At 40.7% G+C, this 17,719-nt stretch overlaps 2 protein-coding genes across 2 annotated transcripts; both read left to right on the top strand.

Moving 5' to 3' along the window:
- Positions 1-227: 227 nt before the first annotated feature.
- On the top strand, positions 228-13,471 carry LOC146631117 (interleukin enhancer-binding factor 3-like). Its single transcript, XM_085355147.1, has 20 exons — positions 228-345; positions 722-889; positions 3,835-3,946; positions 4,624-4,817; positions 4,959-5,127; positions 5,239-5,407; positions 7,250-7,341; positions 7,762-7,857; positions 7,973-8,084; positions 8,174-8,271; positions 8,361-8,469; positions 8,576-8,716; positions 9,145-9,335; positions 9,582-9,701; positions 9,821-9,952; positions 10,567-10,725; positions 10,826-10,955; positions 11,058-11,096; positions 12,437-12,748; positions 12,859-13,471. Exons 2-20 carry the CDS (start codon positions 777-779, stop codon positions 12,963-12,965), a joined length of 2,595 nt encoding a protein of 864 aa, XP_085211273.1. The 5' UTR covers positions 228-345; positions 722-776; the 3' UTR covers positions 12,966-13,471.
- Positions 13,472-16,135: 2,664 nt separating this feature from the next.
- acp5a (acid phosphatase 5a, tartrate resistant) lies at positions 16,136-17,511 on the top strand. Its single transcript, XM_085356351.1, has 5 exons — positions 16,136-16,247; positions 16,323-16,522; positions 16,614-16,738; positions 16,834-17,179; positions 17,272-17,511. The coding sequence occupies exons 1-5, from the start codon at positions 16,136-16,138 to the stop codon at positions 17,509-17,511; spliced, it is 1,023 nt and encodes a 340-aa protein (XP_085212477.1).
- Positions 17,512-17,719: the final 208 nt, after the last annotated feature.

The raw sequence follows: 17,719 nt of genomic DNA, 5'->3' as shown, positions 1-17,719 counted from the left end.
TAGTTTGTAGTGCATTTGTGGAATGTCCAACATGGAACATGTTCAAACAAGTCATCCTTTTTACTCTTGCTTTTACTTTGCATTTATTTATTTATTTATTTATTTATTTAGTTAGTTAGTTAGTTAGTTAGTTAGTTATGACATAACGCACACTCCGGTTCACCAGGTGGCGGTATACACCTAAACACGGTAATGTGCGACCCGCAATTAAACTAGGAGAAGAAGAAGCGAAACTTCACCGGAGTGACCGATCCTGCGCAGGCCTGGCTCATCTCAAACTAACCTAACATCCTGAAGCTAACAACGTTAAGGGACCTACACCTGTTTACTGGCCCGTTGACAGAGGTGAGCTCTAAAGACATAATCGAAATGTAATGCAACGTTAACAGCACTGACATTCTGGGTAACTTCACCTAGCTTGCTAGCATCCAGTCGCTGTAAACATAGGCTAATTGGCTGCCTTGACTTATGTGGATGGAATAATTATGGGTGTAAGGGACCAGTTTTTTTTATTATTATTATCATCGTTATTATTATTATTATAAATATATTTAGTTTGCTGTGAGCGTAGTTACTGCATCCTAACCACATGTCTCAGCCTGCAGCGTAACAAGTGTACCGCTTAGTTAACGTTAGCATATACATGGATAATGTCAAATCATCTGCTGCTTTATTGTGGTTGTTATTACACAGCCAATTGCCTGCTAACTGTTTTTAACAGTGGTGTATACTTGGGGGCGCACAGGTGGTAGCTTGGGTCCTGCGATCGCGACAGCATGGCGGCCGCTGCAGCGCCAGTGTGGGACGAGCACCAGGCATACGAGGAGCTGCTGTACTGGGACAGCCTGATACAACAGGGACACCGCCTCCATCCGCATGATTTCGACAGGTACACGCACATGATGCATGGTCCTGAATAAAAGATGCCCGAAAGCTAGCATTTGCATAGTACACTCTGTACTTTTCATTAAAATACAGCAACAGGTTCTGTATAAAGGAAAAAAAAAACTAATGAAATTAGGGCTGTGCGATATGACCAAAATCTCATATCCCGATATAAGAATTCTATCTTCCCGATAACGACATAAATCACAAAAATGTAACATTTTCTGTAAATTCTGTGACTCTCGGGAAGCTCGTCTTGCGGGAAGTGTTTCCAGCTGCGCGTCATGTAGCTGGAGTCGAGTGTTTTAACCGATGCATGAAACTATACATTTTTAGACATAAGTTGTAACAGCATAACTGTAACAGTTTTCTTTGTGAGTATTTATTACACAGCGTGCTGCGGGGAAAAGCCTGTTCTAACGTTTGAGTCTAAGGTTTATTTTTTAGCACCTGGCGGCTCTTTTTTTAATTCTCATCCGTAAATAATCTGCTCTTTCACGTGATTCAGTTTATTTTGAAAAGTCTCAACAGGATCTTGAGCTTTATTGTGAAAGGTTTGTGTGGAAAATAAACAAGCGGACACGCGATGCTGTTACCATCTTTGTTGCTAACCACAATGCATAAAAACAGGCGCTTGTCCATTGTAGTGTGGTTATATAAAATATAAGAGAAAGAGAGAACTTTAAGAAATTAATATAGCCACTACAGTGACCATCAAAACGATGAAAAAAATATTGCTGTAAACAGTTTATTTTATGACACCACAAAACAAACGATAGTGTAAAATGAACCATCCGATATATATCGTTATATCGAACAGCCCTAAATGAAATAAACAAAACACAAACTATGAAGAATAATCTCTTGAAGACTGAAAAGTCTCTTTCAGTCAGGCAGCTCATGTTCAAGGAATTGGTTCATTGCAAGCACAGAATAAAGGTTCACTCACATGTTGCCACATTGGCCTGTGTTCACACCATGCTTAAACATCTGGCTGGAGTATGCTTCAGGTTTGTTTGTGCATCTCATTGCCTCTCTCGCTTTCTTGAACACACACACTTTTTAAAGGCACACTTGCAAAATATAGGGAGCTTCATGACTTTATGTATTTTGTTGTTTTTTTGTTTTTTTAGGTAAGTCTTCTCTTAAATGGCTTTTAGATCTGTCAAATAACAAAGCAATCAAGGCTGCTGTTGTTGACAAAATATCTGAGTTTCATGTTTGGGCACAGTTTACATTCATCACATACTGGCACTAGTCAAATAATGTGGACTTTGGGGGGGTCAAACATACTTGAGCACTGTACGGAGTGTGCCTAGTGTGATTATACTTGCACAGCCAGTTTACAGACCTGCATTATACCTAGTTCTAAAGTGTGAAAAATTAAAAAAAGAATACCACTTTTTTAAAATTCATTTTTAATCTAAGGTTAGTTTGTGTCTGGGACACAGAGTTTTAGACTTTAAATTCTAGGCTCAGTCCTTCCAAATATGCTTCCTATAAAATTGTGAGAGGCGAGTAAACATCCCTCCCTTGCACGTAGGTATTGATTGAGTGTTTGGGATGTCACGCAAGTAGAATAAGGCACATTATGTGTCTATGATGCGGCACAGTTCGACTTGTCTGCTGGAACAAGTCTGCAGCCTTTGAACAGCTCTGTCAGATAATGAGGAATAGATTTGTTTTCCAGTAAGCTAAATGCTTGTTATTATTGTGCTGAAAACAACCTTTATTACTCTATAGAAGAAATTGTTGTTATTATCATTGAAGCATACTGAGTAGATCAGCCGTTTCAGTGCAAATTTAAGAGCCGATACATTAACAAGAGTATGTTTCCCTGTCCTGTGAAATTAAGCAGAGATGGGCGCGTTACTGTAATCTGATTACTTTTTTCAGGTAACGAGTAAAGTAAGGGATTACTATTGCAAAAACGGTAATTAGATTACCGTTACTTTCCCGTAGTAACGCTGCGTTACTAAAACCGTGATTTTTAGCGAGAATGTCTCATGACAGTGACGTAAGTGAGTGCGACGTTCGTGACAACAACTGTGTGCAGATCAACAGTGCATCATATATCGAGTGCGGGAGAGAGTATGAGCGTGCAGCGTTTAAAGCGTGGAAGTACTGACCTTATTTTGAGTTTGATTCCATAAAAAGTGACAAAAACATTAGTGTCCGTTGTGCGTGGGAAGAAAACTTCTTTTTAAAGTGAAAAAAAACCCCTAAACTTCCAAGCAAGCACGGAGTGCGCTATGACGTAATGGGAAATTCACAGAGAAACTCGCGGATTCTTCCACTGACTGCTGCGGCACACCTGCACCAGGGTAAACCTCTGCCTATGCCACTCCTGCTGTACAGGTGAAAATAGAGCAAAAGCACCGCTAGTCTTTGATGTTATTTATTTTCTGCTGTGTTTTACTTGCATCTATTTGAAAGAGTGAGTGTAAACACACAAAAAATATATATTTTATGTGCTGGAATGTGCAGAAAATAGGTTTAAATAGGTTTAAAACAAATTTCTTCCAGTCAGAGAATGTTGCATATAATTTAATTTTTGCTTGATGCATAAAGTTAAAAGGTTAAAACTGATAAAACAAGTTTTAAAAAGAGACTTTTCCATTTGATTACATTTTGTATGATGGATTATGCAGAAAAAGTAGAATTGGGCTGAAAGATCTATCACTTTATCACCTATTCAGGTTGTAAATCGTGTTTTTTAAAAGGTAACTAAGTAACTAAGTAATTAATTACTTTTGAAAATAAGTAATCAGTAAAGTAACGGGATTACTTTTTTGGGGGAGTAATTGGTTATTAGTTACTGATTACTTTTTTCAAGTAACTTGACCAACACTGAAATTAAGTGACATAAATTATGTCACTTGACACATCTCTTCTAACTTGAGCTCTGAAACTTTTCTTCATATGTTCTCAAATTCTTTTGTCTTCCAGATATGAGGAGTTGCGTTACTGGTATGACTGTCTGTGCTATGAAGAGGAGCTTAGACAGTACCATGACTACATTGCTGCTATCGAGCATATGGAGGATAAACGTTATCGTGAGGTTGGTTCTGTTTTGCCTGATAAATAGATACACTAGATAATCACAGGGTTTCTACTCCATTGTATTACAAACCCTGCAGCTTTCCATGTCTAAGTTTAGCAGAGGTTAACGATTAAATATTATTAAGTGTTGTCCTTCTGGTATTTCTATGATTTTAAACACACAACCTTTTTTTAAGTCTTTTTTAGTCGTGACAATATAACAGGAGAATATTGTCTCATGAATATCTTGTGACGTTAAGTTACTGTAATAAACCCCCATTTTGGTCACAGTAGCCGCCAGGTCCAACAACTTCCCTGGTGGAAACCCTGAATTCACAGAACATGTCGTATTTTTCCATCCCCATTTTGTTTCCCCTCGTTCTGCAAAAACATTGTTCCTCTTGAAAGCTGTCGCCTGTTTATTTTTCCTTTTTTTTTTTTTTTTTTTTTTTAAATCACAGACTTCCTATTACCGCTATTACTCTATTATTATACTTCTTCATATGTCTTCACTGGAATATATCAGCAGCAGTAAAACGTAGTTTAAAAAATGGCTTTAATGAATCCTAACACTTACCTGTCATGAAATAATATTGCAATATGAAGTAATTATACATTTACTGTTATCTGCAGTGAGTTTCCTCCAGTATGAACTTTGTCTTTATTTTATTTATTTATTTATTTTTTCTATTTAAGGAATCTGCAACAACTCACGTACAGGCGGGCCCATATGATCGCTACGTGTTGGCCAAACATTCTGAAGTGTACCCCCCAACAGAGGAGTTGGAGGCAGTACAGACAATCGTCTCCCATGTGGAGTGCGCTCTCAAGACTGTATCTGACCAGATGGATGCTCCAAAAGATGACGAAGCAAATACAGAAGCACAGAGGTAAGAGAGAATAACCTGCGATGCTTTTAAAAGGATATCTGCAAGCTTTTAAAATAAATAAATAAAACTGCTTTTGTTTTAATATAAATGATTTAATTGGCAATTTTTATTTTTTATTTTTTTGCGCCCCTCAACTTAAAGTGATGGCTCACAAGAGCGTGTGCTGCGTGGGGTTATGCGAGTTGGTTTGGTGGCTAAGGGACTCCTTCTGAAGGGGGACAAGAACGTGGAGCTGGTGCTGCTTTGTTCCAACAAGCCTACAGTTACTCTGCTGAAACAAGTGGCCGAAAAACTCTCTGCACAGTTAGAGGTAGAAATGAGTGCCTGCAGCATACTTTAAAAACACATGTCACATATTTTGACTTGGATTATTTTAATCCAGGTTTAACCGTCTTAATTATTTGTTCTCTTTTTTTAATAGACTAATTCACCTGAGACATATGCAGTCAGCCAGTGTCCAGGAGATGCAGCCATTGTTGTTACGAGCACCAAGGAGTCAGTTCTGACTCTTATTATCCACCTGACATCACCTCTTGTCAGGACAGTGCAAGAGAGTGAAACTGCTGAAGAAGAAGCAGAAGAAGAAGAAGGTGCGTATGTCGGCCCAGCCCTGATCTGTGTTGTCGGTATGCAGGCGCTGTACTGCTCCACTGATTTATTAATCTGCACTGACTGTTTGAAATCAAACCAGTTGTCCCATCTCATTAAACCTCAGTGGAGCTTGTACAGTGACCGTGTCAGACTGATGCCAGTGAACATTGACTCTTTGCTCGCACGAGAGTCCTTTCGTCGTTTTTGTTGCAAACTGACGTATGCAGGATATTTCCTCTGTAGTCACTGATGCATCCTGCTCATGTTGTTAGTGACAGTGCCTCAGTCATTTAAAACAACAACAAAAAAAAACTTGTATATTCTTGTTGTTTTCATGTTTCAAGTGAAGGCTTTTTTTAAGAATAACAAGTTCAAGCGCGCATGCATGATCCTTGATGCTGAACATGTGTTTGGAACTAGCTGCAGCAAAACTGATCAGCTGTTGCCTACCTTAGGAGGATTTACAGTATAAGGCAAAAAAATCATTGTTCAGGTGAATATTTTGGTTGGTGTAGTGTTTGAAAGCTCCTGTGTTGATTAGCGTTAGCTGCATTTATCTGGTAGTCTAAAGTTTATTTGAATTTCAGGGGGAGCCTCAGACTGAGAACCATATCAGTCTCAGTGCAGTTTTAGTCCATTTTAATACACTATACACTGGGACTGCACATTAAAAATCCTGCAATATTAGTAATAAAATTATTAGACTGGATAATTATTGGAGCTGTTACGTCCTGGGGTAGGATTATTAATGCTTAATCATTGTTGGATCAAACCATATTTACTCTGTTTCAATAAAACAATCATTTTAGGCAAAGGTCTAATTTAAGGTCAAGGTTTGGACAAGTTAAATGTGCAAGTTGATATTTTAAAACTTTAAGTTGTGTTTGTTAAATGCCACAGTGATTAAAATCCTTGCTAATATCATGCACCCCTGATGAAAATGCATATTATCAATTTAAATTCAGTCAACTCCACTCAACTCAACAGAGTCCAAGCAGAGTTGTGCATAGTATACTGTCCAAACATGGATCAGCCTTGTTAAGTGAGCAGATATTTTTTTCCCAAAACATATTTACTGTTGCATATTTACAGTGGCAGAGATTGATCTTGTTGATCTTTCACATCAATTCTAGGGGTAATAAATACTAACAAAAAATCATGGCATAGGTTACTGCACAAATTATTTGTCATCAGCATTGGCATAGATTATCAGCCGGTGTATCCCTAGCTGTATAATGTAGAACAAATGAGCTAAAACTTGCCCAAAGCTGGTATTTTTTCTTTGTTTGTTTTGTTGTTGTTTTTTGTTTTTGTTTTTTAATATAGTCAGTCTGTCATAAAGCCTTTTTTAGGCCACTTTTTTTCTGAGGGATTCATCAGTTTTGCTGCAGCGTAGGGCAGACGTAAAGCTTCTTAAATGCTTGTGATTTACAACTGATTACCTTTTAGTTTGTCAAGTTTTTTAGGAACGCTGGACCTTTGACCAACTGGACACACTGTCTCAGGAGGGGGGAGAAGCAACAAACCTAATCCCAGTGGCTCAGGGGAGGGGGTATTTGATGTAGTGCAGTGCATATATTTTAATGCTGTGCAATGTTATAAATAAATACTACAGCTGTTTCTGACAGTCGTCTTACTTCCGCATACACTGTGGAAAATATAATTGGGATCTCTTTTAGCAGACCTTTATGGTTGCTGGGACAAAACGTGTCTTTATGTAAACCCCCTTTCCCTGCTGCTGGTTGTTTGCTGGTTTTTGTTTGCTACTCCCTGAGCTGCAAGACAGAGACAACCCCCTTGGTCAAACTGTACCTTTTCTTCTTACCCCACCTCGTCAATAGAAACGCGAACAGTCAACGATCCGCCGGACGTTCTGGACAGGCAGAAATGCCTAACTGCCTTGGCGTCTCTCCGCCACGCCAAGTGGTTCCAGGTTTGCATTCACGTCCTTACTTGTACATCAGGTTGAACTGTTTTCCTTGAGTGATCTTTTATTTCCTGTCCATTTAGAGGACCGTAACAGTTTTTGCTCTCAGTTTTTGTTCATATTGTTAATGATCTTTATAAAATGTCTAAATTAATGCTCATCTATACCAATGACAGAAGTGGATAAATCATTGGTATCAACATGAGTACATGTCGAGAGACTGAGCTCTCTCGATTTCAACGTCAAAGGTCATAAAAGGCTAACATAGCTTGAATAAGTTTTACTTACTGTTGATTTGGAGAAGGCTCAGTACTTATTACTCTTCTGTGCTTGGGTTGTTTTGTTTTTGTTTGTTTGAAATCTCAGAAAGGATTCCATCACAGACAGAAGCTCTGCTAACCTAATGGGCTTTGTTTCTGCCTCCAGGCAAAAGTTAACACCCTGAATTCTGCCGTCGTTGTGATCCGACTCATGAGGGACTTGTGTAACCGCGTTCCTACCTGGACGCCACTCTCAGGATGGGTGAGGAAACTCTTTGTGCATCTACTCCGACAGCAGCAAAGCAGAGATTTGTGTTTAAGTCATTTCAGCTGCTTTCATCCTGAAGTGTCGGTTTTGTCTTCTTGTCTCCACATAGCCACTTGAACTGCTAGTGGAGAAAGCTATTGGTACATCTGAGAGATCACTGGGAGCGGGCGAGGCCCTCCGCAGGGTTTTAGAGTGCGTAGCCTCAGGAATACTTATGGAAGGTGAGATTTTATTTGAGTTGTGCAACTTGCATGTAAATTTATACACTGAGCTGACATTCATGCACCAGTTGAATGGTATTTGTGCACAGATGGCCCTGGAATTAAAGATCCTTGTGAAAAGGAAGCTGTTGATGCCATTGGCTATTTGACTAGGCAGCAGTGTGAAGACATCACACAGAGTGCTCAGGTAAGGTGAGCCTGTAGAAGCACCCACACACATGTACACCTTTAAAATTAAATCAACAAATTAGTGCATAACTTTGATGTTTTTCTTAGTTTGCCTTGAGGCTGTGTGCATTTGGACAGATGCACAAAGTGTTGGGGATGGACTCTAAACCTCTGAGGTCACGAAAATCGCTGGGAGCAAATTACAGAGATGGCATGGGTGGGCTATTATTTTTTTTTATTTTTCTTTATTTCCTGTGTTCGAAAAATCAACACTTCCATCAAATCTCCTTTTTTTCCCTTTTTTTTTTTTTTAATAACTGTAGCCCAGATACCACCTGTTGGACAACTGAACCTGCCAGCTAAGAGACCTTTCACAGACGTGGACACAGGAGAAGAAGACACACACCTCAACAGCAAACAGAGAAAGTTTCTCAAGTTCCAGAAACGCTTTCAGAAGAAATCCTGTGAGTAATGAATGTCAAATTATTCACTGTAACACAAAAAATACTGCTGTAAAATCCCTTTGATCTTTAACTGTATGACAAAACACAGACTTGGTATTGTGGAATAAATATTCTGTATGTTTACATACATGAACATGCTTTTCTGGCAAGGTGTACATAATTTCCTTTTGCCATAATATTTCATTCTGTTTATCAAAATAATTATAAATGCTATTAAAAGTTAGATTTACTTTTTTAAATCTTTTGGTGTCCTTGGATAGAATATTTAAGTCACATAAGCTGAGTAGTGCTGTGAAAATGACAACTTTGTGACTCCTATGTTAATGTGACATTTGTCTTTTACTCTTTATGCTGACTTCTGTAGCCTTATTTTTCTGTGTGTGCTTCTCAAAATGAATCTGTTTGCTCATTTTGTTGTTTCCTTGTAGTCACCGATGATCTTACCATGAATGCCGTGATGCGTCTGAACCAGTACAGACCTGGTCTGGATTACAGACTTACATCTCAGACTGGCCCAGTTCACGAGCCGGTCTTTACAATGGCTGTCGATCTAAATGGAAAGACGTACGAGGCAACGGGGCCTTCCAAACGTGCCGCTAAGCTTAATGTAGCCACAAAGGTAATGGTGTTTGTTATCTACACAAGCTGACTTTTAGTATAAATACTCAGTACTGTGTTCTTCTTGGTTACTTTTTGGCTGATGGACTAGTTACTGTTTATTGATTGGTTCCATACATTTTGCTAATTGATTGTTTGTTTAAGTGCAGCCCAACTTGTAAGTTTGAACATTTGTAAAGTCAGACTGGGCAAAGAAATCAATGTTGTTTTATGTGTCTTATAGTTTTTTTACTTTCATTTTTCACAGGTACTGCAAGATCTCGGTCTTCCCACAACTTCTGAATCTAAATCAGAGCCCAGTAGTGAAAATGAAGGAAGCCAGGACTCTGTTAAAGCTGTTGCACCGACTTCTTCTACATCTGAAGATGTATGTCGTTGAGCTCTCTTTGGACTCCGTATTTACAAATGCATCCTAAAAGTTCCCACAGAGAGAAACACTTGTGCATTTCACCACAGTTTTTTCTTATGTGTGCTTGCTGTGAACAGACTGGTCAGGGTCCAATCTTAACAAAAAATGGCAAGAACCCTGTGATGGAGCTGAACGAGAAGCGCCGCAGCCTGAAATACGAGCTGTCGGCAGAGACGGGTGGCTCCCATGAAAAGTGCTTTGTGATGGAGGTGAGTCAGCAGTATTGTATACAGCAAACAGAAATCAGGTGTAAAGTGAGCACTGCACTGTATAGCAGCTTTGATATCTTGGGCTTTGTAAAGGCAACTGTAGAGCCAAGTAAAGATTTCTGTATTTGTGTTTAATCTGTTAAGTCCCATGTGGGTGGGATTATTTCAGAAAGAAGGACAGAGGTGGGAGATAAACGATTTCCTTTGGTCCTGTGAGCCATTATTCTGGACAGGATTCTTCCCAAAATTAACAGCATATGGTCTGTAATAGATGTTTAAACTCGGCAGGATAAACCCAAACTAATAAACATCCATAGATCAGAGGATACATTAGAGTTACTATAATGAGCTGTTAGGCTGTGCGGGTGTAACAGGCGATTTGTTGGTGGTGGCTTTCCACTCACTAAAATTCTAATGTTATGCTATGCTGCACATGTGGAGGTTCAGCAGAACACTGTAGCTATGTTTTTGCACTGCTGCTCAAAAGAATAGACACGGCGTGCACAACACACATTCTCCATCTCCTCTACCAGCAGGAGTCACTCTCTGTGTATAAATGCTGTGACATGCTTCATAAAATCCTAAAATCTTTTCTCCTCATTTCTGTCTCACAGGTGGAAGTTGATGGGCAGAAGTTCAAAGGACGAGGCTCCAACAAGAAGGAAGCAAAGGCCTACGCTGCCCTCGCTGCTTTAGAGAAGCTGTTCCCAGATGACAGTGGACTTTTAAATAACAGAAATCCCTCAAAGAAGAAAGTCACCTACACTGACATGGTAATGTATCCAACTGGTGAGCTTTAAAATGCACAACTCAAGCAATTTAACTATCAGGCTGTTTCAAAATGACATTTTTCTCACGTTTCCTTTTTGACAGCACATCCCAGGATTCGGCACCATCCGCGGCATCCCTTCAGACTCAGGGTCCCGTGGCTGGGGTCCCCACAGAGGGGGTCGGGGCAGGGGTCGAGGCAAGCAGTTTCCAGCAGGACCCAGCTATAACAAGAGTAAGAAACTTTATGCTATTTACGAGTCAATTTAATCATCGTAGGAAACCTTTAAACCTGTAAATGGAGTTTGCACTAAATGGTGATTTCTTGTTTTAAAAGCCAACTACAGTTATGAGAGCAGCACTGGCACAGGCTATCGTAAGTATCTGAATGTCTGTTAGCTTTATGCACTCTGGTTTTATGTTAGGGTGTGTGTGTGTATTTGGTTTTACATGTTTTTTGTGATGTACACTTTTTTTTAAATAAGGCTTAAATGTCATGCAGATTCGTTGAAAGGCATAAGATGCCTAATTACAGTTATATGTGATGGATATATGTGATGATGCATGCAATAACAAGGCTAAAAGACCTTTTTTTTTTTTTGTAATTATGTTTACCAAAATTTAAAACTTCTAGGTAAACATTCCAAGATGTGTTTCACTTATTTATCTTTGTCCCAAAAAGTTGATTCTGTTCTTCTGGGCGTAGCTTTTTCAGTTGGAGAAATGTTTCAGCACTCATTCAAATGACTTCTTCAGTCTCAGCTCACTGCAGGTTTCCAACCCAGTACATTTGCATAAAGACTGAAACTAGCACCACTGGTGAAAAATGGCCTGGAGGTCAGTTTCTTGATCATTAATATGCAAATTGACATGACCATTGATCAACAAACATTGAGAAGTGATAGTTGGTCAATGGCCATTCACAGAGAGTTAGGGATTGGCTGCAGTCACAGTGTTGTAAGATGGTGCCCTTAGGCCCCCTGCTTGATTCAGAGGTCTTTCCCTTTTCATGTAAATGGTCTCCTTGACTCTGCGCTCAAACCAGTGTTGCTCCCTGCCCAGGATGTGTACATCCTCATCATTGAAAGAGTGTCCACTGGCCTGTAGGTGTGAATAGACCTGTGGGTTGTGTGTGTGTGTGCAATGGCTTAACAGCGTACGCTAAATTACTCTGGTTGTGCCGGGGGACCCGATACTTAGGGTGGACCAGTTTCTGCCAGAGCACGTTTTGGGGGTTGAAAGCCACAGAGATGAGGTCTCAGCCGTTCCGATACTCCTGACACATAAGGGATCACTAAAGGTTTTCACTTAGGTAACAGTTGTCCTTCTTCTCTTCTGGATTGCCTGGAGATTTCTTTAGGTGCCCTCCCACCTTTGACAAATGTCCAGCTGGGATAGCGACTTTCACTCAGGGCTTTCTTCAAATGATGTTTTTCTGCTTCCCTGCTACGCTATGTCCAGATAAACAGGATCAACTTTTTGGGATTCCCTTACCTGGATGATTGAGCATGCATCAAGATCTTTATCTTTATGTGTGTGGTGGGGTTTTGTTTGTTTGTTTGTTTAAACTTGAACAAGCGTGAACTGTCTCGGTTCTATGATTTGCAAATAGATCAACAGTCACTTGTAGTTGTCGTCAGTTGCAGCTCTAGGATCGTGTCTTTTAAGAAAATGGCACTTACCTCTCATTTACCTCTTGTTTCTCTTATCTTAAAGATAAATTATATGGCAATAATGGAGCCACTGCCACAGCCAAAGGTACCGCCCCCACCACCTCAGCCTACGGCACCTTTTACCCCGAAAGCACCACCATCACGTACTCATCCCCACCCGTCTCCAGCTCCAACACCAGCACCACGAAAGAAGAAAGCTACCAGTCAATGCCGCCTCCTGCTGATCAGGAGAGTCCGTACAGCTACGGCTACGGAGATGAGAAGAGAAAGATGCTGACCCAAGGTGGAGACTACTCTATGTACAGCACTGCTTACCCCAGCTCTGTCACCGGGGGACAGAGTTATAATAATTATGGCAAGTTCCTTTTCTATTTCTTACAGTAACTTCCCGCTTTTCCTATTTCTTTATATTTAATCTTGATTTATACATATAAATGATCTGGGGTTATAAATGTTTCTTCACAGGCTGGGAAAACCAGTCGTCCTGGGGGAATCAGGGGTACAGCATGTACCAGGGATTTGGAGGACACACCCAGGGCTCATACTCTGGATACGGCGACATGAATTACTGATCATAACATCACTGGTGCTTTTTATTATGCTTACATGACTCCCTTTTTTTCCTCATGTCTTGACTGCTTCAAGCAATGCTATAAGGAAGGATAGGCCTGTTTCCCAGCTCTGAGCTCCTGCAGATGCCTCCTCATTTCCTCAAGGTGGGATTTAAGCAGTTCAGAGTTCCTCTGTGATGGCAGAGGGGGAGGGGAAAGAGTGCAAGGAAGCATGTCAGCATAATGAAATATGTAGTCTTTCCCACCTTGATGATTAGGGATCATCCTAAGGTACCTCTCTTAAAAAGAAATAAAAAAAGAAATGCTGGTGTTTTCTCTGAAACTGGAATTCTGCTGATCTTGTTTGATACTCTTAACCTCAGTTGTCAGTTCTTTTGACAAACCAGTAAGCCAGTTTTAAGTTACGTTTCTTTTATCTGTAGCCTTCATCACGTCAATGTTGACATGAGTGTTACGTTGGGTTGTTTTGTCTTTTTAATGTAGTGTACTGGTTCTGTATCAGTATATTTTTTTTATGTAAAGCTGCTTGTTGTTTTAAACTGAAGTCCTTTCTGTCTCATAAAAACGCTCTAATCCTTGTACAAATAAATGACTTATTTTGGAGCTGAGCTTCTGACCATCAGTTTCTTAATTACAGACATTGCAGAGATCTTGTTAGTATGATTGTTGGCATTTTAAGAGCTTCATCTTATTCAAGCTCTGACATGTGACAGCTGCAAATGATTTGTGCATGCACAGCCAGACTGCTGTGAATGCAGGACAAGCATACGGCACCCACGCGCTCCCTACCTGCGCTGCTATCAAAGCTGACAGGAACCCTCACTGACCCGTAATTAGAGGAGTGTAGTTAAAAGTTATTTGAAAATTTAAAGCACATTTTGCAAGCTTGATCCAATATTAGCACTCCCAGTGAAATTTGATAAAGATTAAAGGAGGGGACAAGTGGAAGCTCCAGAGATGAGGGTTTGCTGACTGTCGGCAAAAACAAAAAACTTAAGGACAGCAAATTATTAACAGTAAAACTCATCTTGTGTTTTTGTTTTAGCAAATGAATATCGCTCGAAAACAACTTTAGGGAATTGAGCTCAAGTTCAAGTTCAACTTTGTCACTTCAACCATATACAGTTTAAAAATACACAGTGAGGCGAAACAACGTTCCTCCAGGAACCAAGGTGCTACAAGACAAGTTAGTGCAAAAAAAAAATATATATATAATATATCTAGTAATAATATTGTGCAAAAGAGCATTTACAGGTTGGTGTGTGCGATGGTTTGGTGGTGTAGGTCAGTGTGTTTGCGCTTTGTGTTGGTTAGTCAGTCCAGTCTCAATGTTTTGAGGTATTTGAGTTAAGCTGAGTGATAATGTTAGTGTATGTGTGTGTGTGCGTGTTTATCAGTCAGTCCCTTTTTGCTGAGGAGACGGATGGCTTGTGGAAAAAAGCTGTTGCACAGTCTGGATGTGCGTGCCCGAATGCTTCGGTACCTTTTTCCAGATGGCAGGAGTGTAAAGAGTGTGTGAGAGGGGTGTGTCCGATCAGCCACAATGCTGGTGGCTTTGCGAATGCAGCGTGTGGTGTAGATGTCCTCAATAGAGGGTAGAGAGACCCCGATGATCTTCTCTGCTGTTCCCACTATCCGCTGTAGGGTCTTGCGGTCTGATATGGCACAGCTCCCAAACCAGACAGTGATGCAGCCGCTCAGGATGCTCTCAATAGTTCCTCTATAGAAGGTGGTCAGGATCGGTGGTGGAAGCCGGGCCTTTCTCAGTCTTCTCAGAAAGAAGAGACGCTGTTGGGCTTTCTTGTGCAGGGAGCTGGTGTTGAGGGACCAGCCGAGGTAACCACACTAAAAGGAGAACTGCATACTTTGTTTTTGCATTAGTATGTGACACCTCTAGGTGTGAGAGACAATTCCAGTAATGTCTTACAGCAGTTTTTCTTGATAGAGGCTTCACATACTTCAACCTTTTACCAAAACTTGTGTGAAACACTGTGAAAAAGTCTTCAACCTCTTTTTTTTGTTGGATATTTGTAAGACTTGCGTGTTTCAGATCAAGCAAGTTCTAATATGAGATAAAGATAAGGCCGGTTTTCAGGTGATGATCGTCATTTATTAAGGGGAAAAAGGCCCAAACCAAAATGAACTAACTGGGATTAACCACGTTTTTTGGAAAGCATTGTGAGTCAGTGTTTTCAGTCGTTATGCAAATGTAGTGTTTGTAAGGTTGGGAAAGCTGCAGTAAGCTGAAACTGAAGTCATTTGAATGGGTGATCAAAGATTTCAACCAGTGAAAATGCAACGTCCAGACGAAAAGAATCAACTTTCTTTGGTTCATGTTTAATTCAGCAATTTGACCCATTATTTTACTGAACTTAGTGTTTTACGTGTTATTTTGAAGTTATTCAAAAAGCAGGAAGCAAAAGATGGAAAGAAAACAAGCTAAACAGGAAAATCAGTGAATAATATTGAAGTGGAAAACATGTCTGGACACCAGCTATATTAACCACAATGGATCACATGTGTGCCCTTATGACCTTCTAGTCAGTGTCTGAGCAATGATCATGCCTCTCCAGCGTGTCCCGGGGCTGGTCCTCCTACATCCTCTCCTCCAGGACTGCTGATAAAAGGCGAGGGGGGAACGACGATCACTCTGAGGGTGGAGAGTGTCCCAACAGATCCCATCAGCCGTGAGTGTTTTGTCTTTGACGACATTATCTCTGCATATTGACACCTATTCTTTACACATGAAAAGCTGTTTCCCCCCCTCATCAATCAGGCAGCACTTCACACTGTTGTTGTGGCGTCTCTGTTGAGGGTCTTTTTATCTGTTTAATTATGTAGACGTTTGACCTTTGCCTCACACACACACGGTTTCTTTGATTGGTTTCTATTTACTCCAGCTGAGGCATGTCAGCTTTAGGCTGCAGCCAATCACAAGTCACCTTTAGGACAAAAAAAAAAAGCATAACTGAGGGACTTGTTCTTTAGCGTAGTGGGAGGCAGAGAGAGAGAGAGAGAGCGCGCGAAGCTTAGCGTCACATGGTAGGTTGTGGTTTTGGTTGTTTCATTTTGCTTCTGCTTTGTTGCTTTTGCAGGTGCTGACTTTCATTTCTGTGGTGTCACATCTTGTGACTGAGCCGAGTTTAAATTTGCCGTTAACTTAAATTCCAATGCTTTGTTTGTCTTTGAAGATGGCAGTCACTATTTTATCCATCTTGATTGCTGCCATCCCCGTGGCCTACTGCTATCCAACTGCCTTCCAAAACCTGGAGGAAAGTCGCAGTGAGTATTACGCCACACTGACTTTCATAAGCTTACTTTCCAATCAGAAGTACTAATATTCTTTTCCTCTTACAGGCAACAGAACCTCCATTAAGTTTCTGGCAGTGGGCGACTGGGGTGGTGTGCCTTATCCCCCCTACATCACTGCTGTGCAGAAGGCCACAGCTCAAGAAATGAGCAAAATAGCAGACCAGATGGGAGCTGATTTTGTTCTTGCTCTGGGCGATAACTTCTACTACAAAGGTGTGAACACTGTGGATTCTCCTCGGTTTAAGGTGAGTAGAATAAATGTGGCGTGAAAAAACAACACTGTATTTTAAAACTGTGTGTTGAAAGCAGTAACTATGTTTTCCTTCTTCTTATCAGGAAACTTTTGAATCTGTGTACACTGCAAAGTCCCTCCAAGTCCCTTGGTATGTGATCGCTGGCAATCACGACCACGCAGGGAATGTCAAAGCCCAGATCGACTACAGCAGCAGATCTAACAGATGGTAAGGGGCAGAATATAAAGTTCGGACATCTTAAAGTTTTAAGCTTTTAGGAAATACTCAGTTAAATTTTGATGCCTCTTCATTACCTTTGATAGGAAATTCCCCTCGTACTACTATGAGCTGAACTTCCGCATTCCCAACACGGGGAAGACTCTGACCATCATCATGCTTGACACTGTGATGCTTTGCGGTAACTCTGACGACAATTCGGACAAGAAGCCAAGTGGACCCCTGAATGAATTGGATGCCAATCGCCAGCTGGCTTGGCTGCAAGAGAGACTGGCTCTGTCCAAGGCAGACTTCCTGTTGGTGGCAGGCCACTACCCTGTTTGGTCTGTGTCCGAGCACGGCCCCACAAAGTGTCTGGTGCAAAGCCTCCGTCCACTGCTCATCAAATACAAGGCCACTGCTTACCTCTGCGGCCATGACCACAACCTGCAGGTTGGTTCGGGAAGAGTATGTTTAACATTTGATATAAATCTGCATAGCTACTCTTAGAGCTACAATGAATTTTCCTCTTCTTTTTCCCACAGTACCTCGAAGAGTCTAACATAGGCTATGTGGTGAGCGGTGCTGGAAACTTCCTGGATCCTGACACCCGTCACTGGCACCATGTTCCCAAAGATTCTCTTAAGTTTTTCACCGGCAAGGCTTCAACACTGGGAGGATTCATCCATGCAGAAGTGACAAAGAACAAGATGACCGTGACTTTCTACCAGGCGAAAGGCACTTCTCTCTATCGCACAGTTCTCTCGCAAAAAGATCTTGAATAGACTGATGAGCAGGAACAGTTATATACGGTGTAATCTGCAGCGTAAGTGTGAAATCAAGTAATGAGTCTTGATCTCTTATTTTTTTTAAAAATCTTTGGCATTAATTTCAAAGCATTTTTAAAAGAATCATCTGGTTTTAAATGTGACTTTATGCTACTGTAAAATAAATAGTGCCTTTGTCATCTGTCCTGAACTTTTGAAAATGTGG

Source organism: Diplotaxodon limnothrissa, linkage group LG6, assembly GCF_057381915.1.
Source record: "Diplotaxodon limnothrissa isolate DT_005_m linkage group LG6, D_limnothrissa_male_GT1.1, whole genome shotgun sequence".
NCBI lineage: Eukaryota > Metazoa > Chordata > Actinopteri > Cichliformes > Cichlidae > Diplotaxodon > Diplotaxodon limnothrissa.
This window is presented reverse-complemented; position numbering and strand designations above follow the sequence as displayed.